This window comes from Hyla sarda, chromosome 7, assembly GCF_029499605.1.
Source record: "Hyla sarda isolate aHylSar1 chromosome 7, aHylSar1.hap1, whole genome shotgun sequence".
NCBI lineage: Eukaryota > Metazoa > Chordata > Amphibia > Anura > Hylidae > Hyla > Hyla sarda.
Window position 1 is genome coordinate 189484611 of NC_079195.1, and position 13797 is coordinate 189498407.

Here is a 13797-nt window from a genome sequence, read left to right on the forward strand (position 1 = left end):
GAGTTGTAGTTTTGCACCAGCTAGGAACTCACATTTTGGAAAACACTGTTAGAAGCTATTTATTTAGTACAGGTTGATTCTTCTGACACCATAAGGCTAAACTTCATTCAGGGCTTGTGTCTTAGAATACATTCAAATAACCAGATAAAAAAATGTGGCATGCAGTATTTGTCCAGTTACATCCAGTAAAATGACACTGCTGTCGGTGCGGCCACTACTTTAAAGCTGCAATGGGTAATGGTAGCAGACGTGCTGCAAGCAGGCATGTCTACTAGAAGGCTAGTAATGTTGCAGCCGGTGTGTCCCTTACTCTTCTTGGCAGACAACCACCACCCCATGCTAGATGTCTGAGACATTAAGGAACCGCTGATGAGGTGGGGTTGGGGCCCACATAAAATTTTGCCCAGAGTCCATTTAAGACAGCTCTAGGGGGAACTATTTGTCATTATGGTAAAGCCACCACTACCCTTCTCCTCCAGTTCTTAATTAGGCAGAATGACCTTTGTGGCCCCTTACAACCCAAGGCCAGGGTGCAAATGCTTCCTCTATACCCCTTATAACTACGCCCCTGGTGGAAGGATGAGTTTCCAATATAGAAAGTATATGTAATATAAATATGAAATATTTATAAGTACCAGTACTTTCTAGCTATAGGCCTTTTTGGGTGAAGGCAACACCGTTAACCTCAAGTACTATCTCTATCCTAGGTGAGCTACACATACTACACATGCGAGTTTCCAATATAGTTGATCACATTGCCCATGGGTGAGCAGTCTATGGCCAACCTCCGCTGACCCCAGCTTCTCAGGCTCCATAATAATTACAATGCTTTTTTTTATGCAACTAATGTGTTTGTCCAGGAGCAATAAGTAGTTGCCTTTTTTTTTTTTTTAGTTTCCTTTGCGTTTCTACACATCCAGAATGACTGCTTTCCCATTTCTCTACATTCTAAATGCATGCAAATTTATTATAATCTTCATTCTTCATGCAACAGAGCAGAGGGAGCACGGTAAGGCTGTGGAATCACATCAAAGGTATAAACTGCGTTTATTGTTCTTCTGACACCTATGTTCTATTCAATACTCAGGACTCAAGCTGTTTTGCCTGATTCCAATCCGATCCTATTTTTTCTTCGTTTGAACCTGTTAACACGACTTTCTATGTAGGTCTGCAATGATCATTTGAAGTCATGCAGCTTCACGGCTGCCTCCTTGCTGAGCGCTGAGAGAGTTAATAATCCTTAGATCTTTTCCTGAGCTCCATCATTTACTGCAGAGGTTGGGACTGTATGAGCGTGGTTAAAAGGGGTATAGGAGGCGGAGAGGTTATGCGTAGAACAGACATCATGTGACTATTAGTGTTTTGGTACCCATGCAGGCAGAATAGTTCTCAGCATCAGTCAATACAAGGGATGACAAGGGTTATGGTAGTATATTGAGTCAGCTATCAAAACATGTGTTCCATTGCCTGAACAGACGCCTTGGGTGGATTACCGGGGCTGGGATTGAGCCATCACACAAACAAGGGCAGGAGGCTTGGTGTAGGGTGGATTATTTATCAGGTGGGGGTCTATACTCTCTGGATAATGCATCAAAGCACCAAGCTTCGTTCTCTCAGCTTGAGCTGTCCGGAACGTTCTACCGATGATATGGATTCTGCATTGGGGGGCCAAGAAACAGAAAAACTACCACGGCCATGTGGGTCTAATCTGGGGTAAGAATCATCATAATTTTTGAGAGACCCCACTCACTTCTCCCCTCCTGTGTTGTCCCATCCTTCACATTGTTGATATTGTTCACATTACAATATATCTCCCTCGTCACCTCCTCCATAAACTCCCTGAACCCACAGTTTGCTTGCAAAATGAATAAAGAAACAGCAATCAATGAAAATTATGGTGTATATGGCAAATGAAGCGAACAGTGATTATACATCAGCACTAGTTAATGTCATGCGGGGAGGGAGGGGGGATTATCAATGGGACCCTGCTTAGCAGTCTCCAATGTTTTGTAATTTTCTGCATAGAAGGAAACATCCTGATCCCCCGCTGTGCATGTTATGTGGGTTAATATGCATTGTGTATTATAGAATAATCATCTATATACTGCATAAGATAGCCTACACCATCAATAAGACCTGTTTCTCCCAGACAGCAGCACAATGAGAAACAAGGCTGACAAGGACCTGTTCCATCTCTAACAATGCACACATGAAAGGATGCTCTGCGGTATTCGCTCCATGCCATCCTAACATTATCATATACTGCAGTGTCTATATCAGGAGGAAACAAAAAAGTACACGGAGAGGGGTAAAAAGCCATTTGTATTAGCAAAAGCAACCACTGGAGACCTTGACCCTGTACAGAGTCATCACCGCGATCTTTGATCTAACATTGACATTGTACGGACAATGATTATGCAAAGTACGAAATGTCAGTCTCTGGTGTGTAGTTACTGCAAAAGCTGCAAAGCCGATGGGATTGATCGGTGCCTACAAATTCATGCACAGGATTATGCTGAGGGGTTTATGTGCAGAGGATGTTGACAGATCAGAGTATTTTATCTTAATTGTTCAATGCTCCATTGCTCAGGGGAGACGCTGGTATAAAGTGGCAATGAGATGATTAGGTGGAGAGCACTCGCAGGGCAGAGGAGCCAGCCTTCTTTTTGGCTCTGCACCTTGATGGTGTATTAATGACCTGTCAGAAGTGTGCCCATCTGGTTAGCTGAAGAATGTTTTATTGAATTTTTATAGAGAATACATCAAAATTAAATTTTTCCTTGCCCAGAATTCACTAGCCACAGAGAAGCACAAGGACATGTCAAACCAATAAATCATTTAACTCGATGTGTCAAGCAACTAGTGATGAAATAAAGCTTAAGGGTACGTTCACACGTACAGGATCCTGAGCAGATTTGATGCCCAGGATTTGTAACTGCAGATCAGAAGCTATGCTCAGTCATTTAGTTTACATTGAAATCTGCAGCAGAAAATCCTGTGCATCAAATCCTGCGCATCAAATCTGCGTACGTGTGAACATACCCCAAATTTTTTTTTTTTTTTTTTTTTTTTTATAGTGCATTACAAAATCATGTCACCACTTAGTAACAGATACAGGTCCACTAATAGCTGCAATAAAATCCTAAATAATTGAACGGGTTAATAGGAAGAGATTTTAGGCCACAAGCTGTGAAATAACAAATCTCCTTCTGGCACCAAAACCTTTATCTGTGGCCATCTGTGTCCAGAGCATGCGAGGATAGGTCGGACATGGCAGCGGTAGCTGGGGTATTTATCCTAATGAAAGCCGGAATCTGCAGGCTGTGTTATTCAACTAAGCTTTCCATTATGTTTTCCCATTACCACAAAAATTCTATCAGTATAGAATTTATGGTCACATGTAGGATAAAATGTTTTCCTTATTATCCTCCATATTGTTGTGATGTGATATTTGTCAATTTGTTCTGCTACACTTCCCTTTAGTTTCATTGTCATTTCCGCAAGAGAGAATTCATTTCACAGCTTGGTAGCAATTAGGGACTTCATGCGCCGGTTATTATGCAAACAATATAACATAAATTAATAAATAAAATAAAAACACACAGTTATATCAGTAAAGATATTTTTCATGTTTTCAATACTACTTATCTGGCCAATAGACTGCAGGCAGGACTATCTTACTAAGGTGGGGTTCATACATCAATGATGAACCAAGGGCATTTCATTGACTTTTTAATCTACCGTATATACTCGAGTATAAGCCGACCCGAATATAAGCCGAGGCCCCTATTTTCACCCCAAAATCTCATGAAAAAGTTATTGACTCGAGTATAAGCCTAGGGTGGGAAATACATCATCCCCCCTGTCATCATCCAGACCCCCGTCATTAACACCCTCATCATCATCACCCTGTCATCATCCCCCCTTCATCATCACTGCCTGTCATCATCCCCCCTTCATCATCACCGCCTGTCATCATCCCCTTGTCATCATCCCACACCCCCCTTCATCATCCCCTTGTCATCATCCCACACCCCCTCTTCATCATCCCCTTGTCATTATCCCACCCCCCCTTCATCATCCCCTTGTCATCATCACCACATGTCATCAGTCCCCCCCCCCTTCATCATCACCGCTTGTCAATGTCTGATACAGTGGTCTTCAACCTGAGGACCTCCAGAAGTTTCAAAACTACAACTCCCAGCAAGCCCGGGCAGCCATCGGCTGTCCGGGCTTGCTGGGAGTTGTAGTTTTGAAACCTCTGGAGGTCCGCAGGTTGAAGACCACTGCGGCCTTCGACATCATCCAGCCCCCCCCCCCCCCCCTCTCACCCCTTTAGTTTTGTACTCACCTCCGCTCGGCGGGACGTTAGGGTGCGCTGGTCCGGTGCTGCAGGACTGTCCAATGGGGAGGTCGTCCAGTGGGATAGTGGTTCAGGGCTGCCATCTATACCGGGGGGCCTCTTCTCCGTGCTTCGGGCCCGGAATAGAGGCGTTGCCTTGACGATGACGCAGAGGGACGTTGCTAATGAACGTCCCTCTGCGTCATCGTGAACGTCCCTCTGTGACTATTCCGGGGCCGGGCCCGAAGCACGGAGAAGAGGCCTCCCGGTGAAGATGGCAGCCCGGAACCACTATCCCACCGGACGGCCTCCCCACCGGACAGTCCTGCAGCACCGGACCAGCGCACCCTAACGTCCCACCGAGCGGAGGTGAGTACAGAACTAAAGGGGGTGAGAGGGGGGGGCTGGATGATATCGAAGGCCGCAGTGGTCTTCAACCTGCGGACCTCCAGAGGTTTCAAAACTACAACTCCCAGCAAGCTCGGACAGCCAATGGCTGCCCGGGCTTGCTGGGAGTTGTAGTTTTGAAACATCTGGAGGTCCGCAGGTTGATGACCACTGAGGGCGGAGAGTTCACTTGAGTATAAGCCGAGGGGGGTGTTTTCAGCACGAAAAATCGTGCTGAAAAACTCGGCTTATACTCGAGTATATACAGTACTTTTTATAAGACCCATTTTAACATAAAAAAGGGGGGGGGGGGGGGTAACATGGCAAATGGACCACAACTATTGTGTGTGAGCACAGTTATAGAGAAATACTGTAACCAAGAATAAGAAAAGAAAACAATAATCATTTTAGCCTTCACCTTGTTCGATAAAATGAGTTGGCTGGATATTTCATCTACAAGCTACAACCTTTCCCTACTGGTAATTTCGGATTTTTAAAGTTTGGTTGGAGTTGGCTAAGGTAAAGCGGGTTACAGTGAATCATCCCTGCAAAATACAACCCACAAATTAAACCATGAGTTATGAAACCAAACATAGTCTCCTCTTACCTCCAGGCTGTTCAGGGTACATCAGTAGGGACTTAACTTCTCCTGTATGAGCAAATCATTTAAAGAGTACCTGTCATCAAACCATATTTTCTAAACTAACTCAGATGATATTTTCTAACTACTCTTAAAACCCCTGCTTTAAAAAGCTCTGTATCATACCTTTCTCTTTTGCTCACATTGTGCAAGCTTCCAGCAGGAGAAAGTCGGCGTTCCCCAGAAGGCGCGAGTCATTGAAGCCTGGGAGAGTTGTGCCTTGCCATCCCCCGCACGCACTTCCTGAGTTTGGTCTCCTGCCAGGTCGCGAGGAGACCAAAATAACTGTTTGACTTGAGGCAGGGAACAGAACAGAGCCAACTAGTGGCTGTTTTTCCAATCACATTAAAAACGTATAAAGGTTCGCAATTTTGCAAGTACATAGCAAAGTGTCTTATAATAACATAAGGAAGAATATATTAAAAGTTTAGTTTGGTGACAGATACTAAAATGAATGAAAAAAGATTAAATTTAATTAGGTTCAAATTTTGTTAGATCTTAACTTACAGACATTTACTGTACTGTATAGAAGCAGGGACTCCTGCCTTTGACAAGGGTTCCTCCTCATATACATACTTTTCTAGGGCAATCACAGGTCAATCGAAGCACTGCTGAGTCAGATTCATTGAACCATGCCCAAAATAATTCTTGGGAGATTTGCTTGATTTATTGTAGTCACACATAAATAAGTTTGGTCTACAGATATATTTTTAAAGGTATCATGATGTACAGAACATCAACCATGACGAACCAAAACATGATGTGAACCAAGCCATAGTTCCAGTCACGCGGCCATACACGCTTTTTATTTTGTATTGTTTTTTGTTGGGTGGGGGGCATGACTTATATTTTTCAGTTGTTCCAATGTACCTTTGTGACTTAGCCATTAGTAGCCATTCATTGTGCAGCATTGTCCCGTCCTACACATACTTTTTTGTGTAGGACAGGACAATTAAGTTGATACCAAATTTAATTAGTTTTTTTTCTACTTCGGCACAGTAATAGAAAATTTAATGAAAAATGTTTGTGTATACTCTATGTGTGCTTGTTGTTTTAGTGGGACAAGTCAAATATATATACAGTTTCTTTACTTCACTCATTGTGCCTTTATTATATGTGTTTTTATGATCACAGCACATACATACAGTGTGGCAAAAAAGTATTTAGACAGCCACCAATTGTGTAAGTTCTCCCACTTAAAAAGATGAGAGAGGCCTGTAATTTTCATCACAGGTATACCTCAACTATGAGAGACCGAATGAGAAAAAAAAATCCATAAAATCACATTGTCTCATTTTCAAAGAATTAATTTGCAAATTATGGTGGAAAAATAAGTATTTGGTCAATAACAAAAGTTAATTACAACACTTTGTTATATACCCTTTGTTGGCAATGACAGAGGTCAAATGTTTTCTGTAAGTCTTCACAAGGTTTTCACACACTGTTGCTGGTATTTTGGCCCATTCCTCCATGCAGATCTCCTCTAGAGCAGTGATGTTTATGGGCTGTCACTGGGCAACACGGACTTTCAACTCCCTCCAAAGGTTTTCTAAAGGATTGAGGCTTTGAGGATTATATGCAATCTCACGATAAATTCATTCTTTCCTTTACACAAATCAGTCGTACTGGTCCCTTTGATGAAAAACAGCCCCAAAGCATGATGCTTCCACCCCCATGCTTCACAGTAGGTATGGTGTTCTTTGGATGCATCTCAGCATTCTTTCTCCTACAAACACGACAAATTGAGTTTTTACCAAAAAGTTCTACTTTGGTTTCATATGACCATATGACATTCTCTCAATCCTCTTCTGGATCATCCAAATGCTCTCTAGCAAACTTCAGACAGGCCCGGACATGTACTGGCTTAAGCAGGGGACACGTCTGGCTTTACATGATTTGAGTCCCTGGCGGCATAGTGTGTTACGGATGGTAGCCTTTGTTACTTTGGTCCCAGCTCTCTGCAGGTCATTCACTATGTCTAGGTGTAGTTCTGGGATTTTTGCTCACCGTTCTTGTGATCATTTTGACACCACAGGGTGTGATCTTGCGTGGAGCCTCAGATTGAGGGAGATTAATCAGTGACCTTGTATGTCTTCCATTTTCTAATAATTGCTCCCACAGTTGATTTCTTAACACCAAGCTGCTTGCCTATTGCAGATTCAGCCTTCCCAGCCTTGTGCAGGTCTACAATTTTGTTTCTGGTGTCCTTCGACAGCTCTTTGGTCTTGGCCATAGTGGAGTTTGGAGTGTGACTGTTTGAGGTTGTGGACAGGTGTCTTTTATACTGATAACAAGTTAAAACAGGTGCCATTATTACAGGTATTGAGTGGAGGACAGAGGAGACTCTTAAAGAAGAAGTTACAGCTCTGTGAGAACCAGAAATCTTGCTTCTTTGTAGGTGACCAAATACTTATTTTCCACCATCATTTGCAAATCAATTCTTTAAAATTTATGTCTCTCATAGTTGAGGTATACCTATGAATTACAGGCCTCTCTCATCTTTTTAAGTGGGAGAACTTGCACAATTGGTGGCTGACTAAATACTTTTTTGCCCCACTATATCTATATATATACATATATATATATATATATATATATATATATATATATATCTCTTCATGTCACTAGGACGTGGAATCGTGGAAATAAATATGTTAATTAAGGGGGCAGCTGTGTAAGGAGATGGACAGAGGCAGGGGCAGCGGCCGGAGGGGCCTCGCCTCCTTCTTGCAATCGACTGAATATAGCCAAAGATCTTCTGAAGCCCATATTGCAGAAGCCTCTGGACCGATTTTAGTAGGTGAACCCTCCGTGGACGCCTGGTCACCCACGCTATAACCCAGTGTATTGGGTTTAGTGTGGGTGATCAGGCTGACAGTTTTCATTTAATTAGATTATTCAACTCAAATAGAGAAACAGAACATGGCTGCACATCCACAACTTGTAGTATGATATAATTTCAAAAACTAACAGGTTGTTACTGTACCTTTTGATAAAAATGTGCAAACCCACTCGCCACGTCAAGGCCACTTAAATAGAAAGGGTCCCTAAACTAACACTGGTGTAGTTCAAGGCAGGGGCGGACTGACAACAGTCAGGGCCCCCGGACCAAATAAAGCAAGGGTCCCTGCGAGACTCTATTCAAATATATATATATATATATATATATATATATATATATATATATATATATAAAACATGTTAACATAGATAAGATCATTTTCCATAGCCAATAATACCAGTATGCAAGGAAGAAACGTACAGTACTAACACACAATAACTGGATAATACCACCATACTGTACCAAATAAAACCACTAAATATACAGTCCAGTATTCCCCTATACAGTGCCCATATAGCGGTAGATAACAGCTGTACACAGGATCTGTATACCATATAAGTGATTATATACAGGATCATATAAAGATATATACCTATATTTGTTTACTTTCCCTTTTCATTTCCAACCGGCCCAGACTGTCATGCTGATTTCTTTCAGCCACCAGTTGTCTTTGCAGAATCCGCCAAACAAACATTTTAGGCTGCACATTTTTCCTGTACCTTCCGATCCGTTTCACAACCTACACAAATTTCCCATGCATAAAGCCCCAACTGGTAATAATGTCCCACACAGTATAAAAATACCCCCTTTTGTGCTCCACAGAGTGATATTGTAGAGACCACACTAGTACCTGATCAACCAATCACTACCTGAGGCAGGACACAGGTGTGGCCAGTGATTGGCTGAGCAGGCAGTTCCCGTTGGGAGGATACATAAGTAGTGGAGATGAGTGAGGACCGAGAGCGTCAGTGCCGCAGCTGTGAGGTATTGAAGAGTATGGCTTCTATTAACGCTACCCCTATCAGGTAGGCAGATAGGGATCCCCAGTACGTAGAAAGGGCCCCTGATAGACATATTCCCCTATCAGGTAGGGCTACCCATTAGGTAGATAGTATTGTGCTGCCCGGGTCCAAGAATGAAATGCTGTCCCCACCCCCCAAAAAAGCACAAACACACATGCATGTGTGTATATATATATATATATATATATATATATATATATATATACACATTTTAATGAACTTCAGTGTTACTTTATTGACCCATGTCAGATGCAACGTTTTGACGGTATCACACCGTCTTTATCAAGCACCCTCGAAACGTTGCATCTGACATGGGTCAATAAAGTACCATAAATTCACTTAAAGGGGTTGTGCGCTGCCCTGCCTTTCGGAGCTCTGCTCGCAGCGTCCAGAAGTTCATTACTCCGAATGCTGTGTGCGGGCTTCCGTGTTCGCGGCCGCCGGGCGTGACGTCACGCGCGGCCCCTCGTGACGTCAAGCCCGCCCCCTCAACAAAAGTCTATGGGAAGGGGGCGTGACCGCTGTCACGCCCCCTTCTCATAGACTTTGGTAGAGGGGGCGGGCGTGACGTCACACCCGGCGACCACGAACACGGAAGCCCGCACACAGCGTTCAGAGTAATGAACTTCCGGACGCTGCGAGCATATAACATAAGCAATAAGCAAAAAATTGGATCTCAAGTGAGCCACATTTCGTTACTTATATAATCTGTGGTGCCTTGGGGGGGGTGTATGGCAGTTGGGGTGTTGCTGTGTGGTATATCACGGGTATAATTAACTCTGAGGGTTAATACTGTGATGCATGGCCTATCGCAACCCTTCCCAAAAGCGATAGGGAGATGTAGAATGAATGCATTGTCCACAACCAGAGCTTTGCTGAAAACTTTCGGAAACTTTACTGAAGATTTTCTGTAACATGGGATATCATGAACAGACTTTATAACAGAATCTATGTACAGCTTAGCTGAGATTGACGTATGGTTGGGACTTTTGTAAGATCTTTAGCTTAGTAGGATTTAGTATGCACAGATCCGCTGGATTTAGGGTTATGTTTAGGTCCAGGGTCCTTGCTAGAAGTAGTGGGGAAGATTGTAAGAACTCACTGTTGAGCCGAGGCCGGCAGGCTTTGGCCTACTAGAAGTCGTTGTAAGTTGCGGAGGTCTGTCCTCATGAAGTGTCAGCAACCCAAGAGCAAAGAGATGCTGCTTGCTTCGCAGCGCAGGAACAAGAAGAAAAGAGAGCGTCTATTGGCTGCAGCTCCCTTATATGGGCAGGGGCTGACCGTTTTAGGATTGGTCGCCACCATCTGTCAATCAGCTTTACAAGGTATTGTGGGTATCACATGACCCAGAACCTCCAAAGGTCCTTTTACCTACCATAGAGACTAAACCACAGTCACATCTAATTTGTGCTGGAGGGGCTGTTCAGAATAGGGGACACTGCTGCACTTGTTGTGGTCCTGCCCCGAGTCACTAGGTACTGGAGAGAGGTGGGGAAGCTGCTTAATTCTATTTCCACTCTTCCTCTGACACTCACGCCTCAACTGGCACTACTACTGTTGGATCTACTATTACATGCAGAATGTCCCCTAGTGTGCAAAATTTTAGTACTAGCTAAATTGGTTCTTACACTTTATTGGAAGCAGAATACTGTACCAGAATCGTCAGAACTCGTATCTCTCGTACATCACACTTGTAATTTGGAAAGAATTTGGGCAATTGGCAGAGATAGGTTGACTCAGCATGATATGATCTGGGACCACACTTCCCTGATTTAATAACCTTCTTAACTATCTGTACTGTCACGATGCCGGCTGGCAGGTAGTGGATCCTCTGTGCCAGAGAGGGATTGGCGTGGACCGTGCTAGTGGATCGGTTCTAAGTCACTACTGGTTTTCACCAGAGCCCGCCGCAAAGCGGGATGGTCTTGCTGCGGCGGTAGTGACCAGGTCGTATCCACTAGCAACGGCTCACCTCTCTGGCTGCTGAAGATAGGCGCGGTACAAGGGAGTAGACAGAAGCAAGGTCGGACGTAGCAGAAGGTCGGGGCAGGCAGCAAGGATCGTAGTCAGGGGCAACGGCAGGAGGTCTGGAACACAGGCTAGGAACATACAAGGAAACGCTTTCACTGGCACGATGGCAACAAGATCCGGCAAGGAAGTGCAGGGGAAGTGAGGTGATATAGGGAAGTGCACAGGTGAAGACACTAATTGGAATCACTGCGCCAATCAGCGGCGCAGTGGCCCTTTAAATCGCAAAGACCCGGCGCGCGCGCGCCCTAGGGAGCGGGGCCGCGCGCGCCGGGACAGGACCGAGGGAGAGCGAGTCAGGTACGGGAGCCGGGGTGCGCATCGCGAGCGGGCGCTACCCGCATCGCGAATCGCATCCCGGCTGGAAGCGGAATCGCAGCGCCCCGGGTCAGTGGATCTGACCGGAGCGCTGCAGCGGGGAGAGTGTAGCGAGCGCTCCGGGGAGGAGCGGGGACCCGGAGCGCTCGGCGTAACATGTACTTCCTAGACACTGGAGCTGTACTGGCTATGTATTCATATCTCACGTATTTAGTCCCTTGGTCTCTAGTGACCATTTCAAATCCGTTCAGCTAACTGTTTGTCTACCTTTGTTCCTGTTTATGTTTAGTTGTTGTTAGCTCCTGTGGTACTATTACAAATATACTGCCCTTATTTGTATGTGCCGGTTTATTCTTATATTCTATCTGATTTATGCTACCAGTCATGTTCGCATGTTGACTCCACTACAAGATAGATGTAGGAATTAGCTGTTGACATTATCATTGGATGACTTTCATGTACTTTTACTAGCATAAGGTATGTTTTTTATGCAGCTTTCACTCTCAATGTTTTGTATCCTAGATGACGAATCATATATTACATGCATTGTCATTTATTATTTGTTGAAAAACTCAATAAAAACTTATTGAAACGTAAACCACAGTCAAAAGACCCGCAGGCCCTGCGACGCTATGCAAGGTAAGTATACACTTTCTATACAGTATTTACATTTACTTTAGCAATATATTAACTAATATAGAAGAACCCCACAGGAACTCTGACTATAGCAGAACCCCACAGGAACTCTGACTTTGGGAACCCCTAACCAAGGTACGGTATGCATTACGGTACCGGGACACCACAATCTGTCCAAATTGTAGTCCATGTTTCTTGTTTATTTATGTTGGAGAAACAAGATACCGTATTTATCGGCGTATAACACGCACTTTTTAGGCTAAAATTTTTAGCCTAAAGTCTGTGTGCGTGTTATACGCCGATACACCCCCAGGAAAGGCAGGGGGAGAGAGGCCGTCGCTGCCCGCTTCTCTCTCCCTGCCTTTCCTGGGGTCTAGAGCTCTGCTGTCGGCCCTTTTCACCCCCTGGTTATCGGCGCCGCTGCCCGTTCTGTCCCCCTGACTATCGGTGCCGGCGCCGATAGCCAGGGAGAGAGAAGCGGCGCCGACAGCCAGGGGGAGAGAAGGGGCAGCGGCACCCATTGCCGGCGCCGCTGCCCCGTTGCCTCCCCCCATCCCCGGTGGCATAATTACCTGAGTCGGGTCCGCGCTGCTCCAGGCCTCCGTCGTGCGTCCCCGGCGTCATTGCTATGCGCTGAACGGCGCGGCGCTCTGACGTCATGCGCCGCGCCGTTCAGCGCATAGCAATGACGCCGGGGACGCACGACGGAGGCCTGGAGCAGCGCGGACCCGACTCAGGTAATTCTTCTCTCCCCCTGGCTGTCGGCGCCGCTTCTCTCCCACTGGCTATCGGCGCCAGCACCGATAGTCAGGGGGACAGAACGGGCAGCGGCGCCGACAGCCAGGGGGTGAGAAGGGCCGACAGCAGCGCTCTAGACCCCAGGAAAGGCAGGGGGAGAGAAGCGGGCAGCGACGGCCTCTCTCCCCCTGCCTTTCCTGGGGGTATATCGGGGTATACACGCGCACACACGCACCCTCATTTTATCATGGATATTTGGGTAAAAAACTTTTTTTACCCAAATATCCTTGGTAAAATGAGGGTGCGTGTTATAGGCCGGTGCGTGGTATACCCCGATAAATACGGTAACATTTCAATGCAAATGTGCCCTGTGTCTTAAAATGCATCTGTCACCCCAAATAGGATTGTGTAGTGGCACACACAGTGCTAATGTATATTAGTTAAAAAACATATGTGTTTCCTCGGGTGGGGCCTGGGGTCTGCTACGCTTTGGGCCTGCAACGCCCTTCTCCAGGTACATCACGCTGTTGATAAACACACAAGGGCTTGAGGGCCGCTGCGGCCCACTTTAATTCTCCTGCGCTCATGCTGTCTCTCAATCAACAGTGCGGCCTAAGTGGGGAGAGGTGCAGAGGGGGATTGTAAAAGCTTTTTTGGTAAATACGCAAGTATGGCTAGAATAGGCTTGGGAAGCCCTGGTGCACTGTGTACGCAGCTTAATAGGCCATACATGTAAGAAAGCTGTCCTGTCCCTGCTCACTCACCCGAAAGGTGAATACAAACACCAGATCATCTCCACCCAACATACGTATATTCTTAATGGTGCTGGATTATCTTTCCAAAA

General features: G+C 45.2%; 1 protein-coding gene across 2 annotated transcripts in view; it reads left to right on the forward strand.

Annotated features, from left to right (window-relative positions):
* The first annotated feature begins 1318 nt into the window (after positions 1–1318).
* The window catches only part of LOC130282929 (regulator of G-protein signaling 8-like), a 60693-nt gene continuing 48214 nt past the window's right edge, over positions 1319–13797 (forward strand). The window contains exon 1 of one of the 2 annotated variants that reach the window (XM_056531930.1): positions 1319–1713. In XM_056531930.1, coding sequence (XP_056387905.1) covers positions 1586–1713 — 128 coding nt within the window. In that variant the 5' untranslated portion in view covers positions 1319–1585. The remainder of the gene's footprint in view (positions 1714–13797) is intronic. The other variant, XM_056531929.1, reaches the window with a different exon arrangement.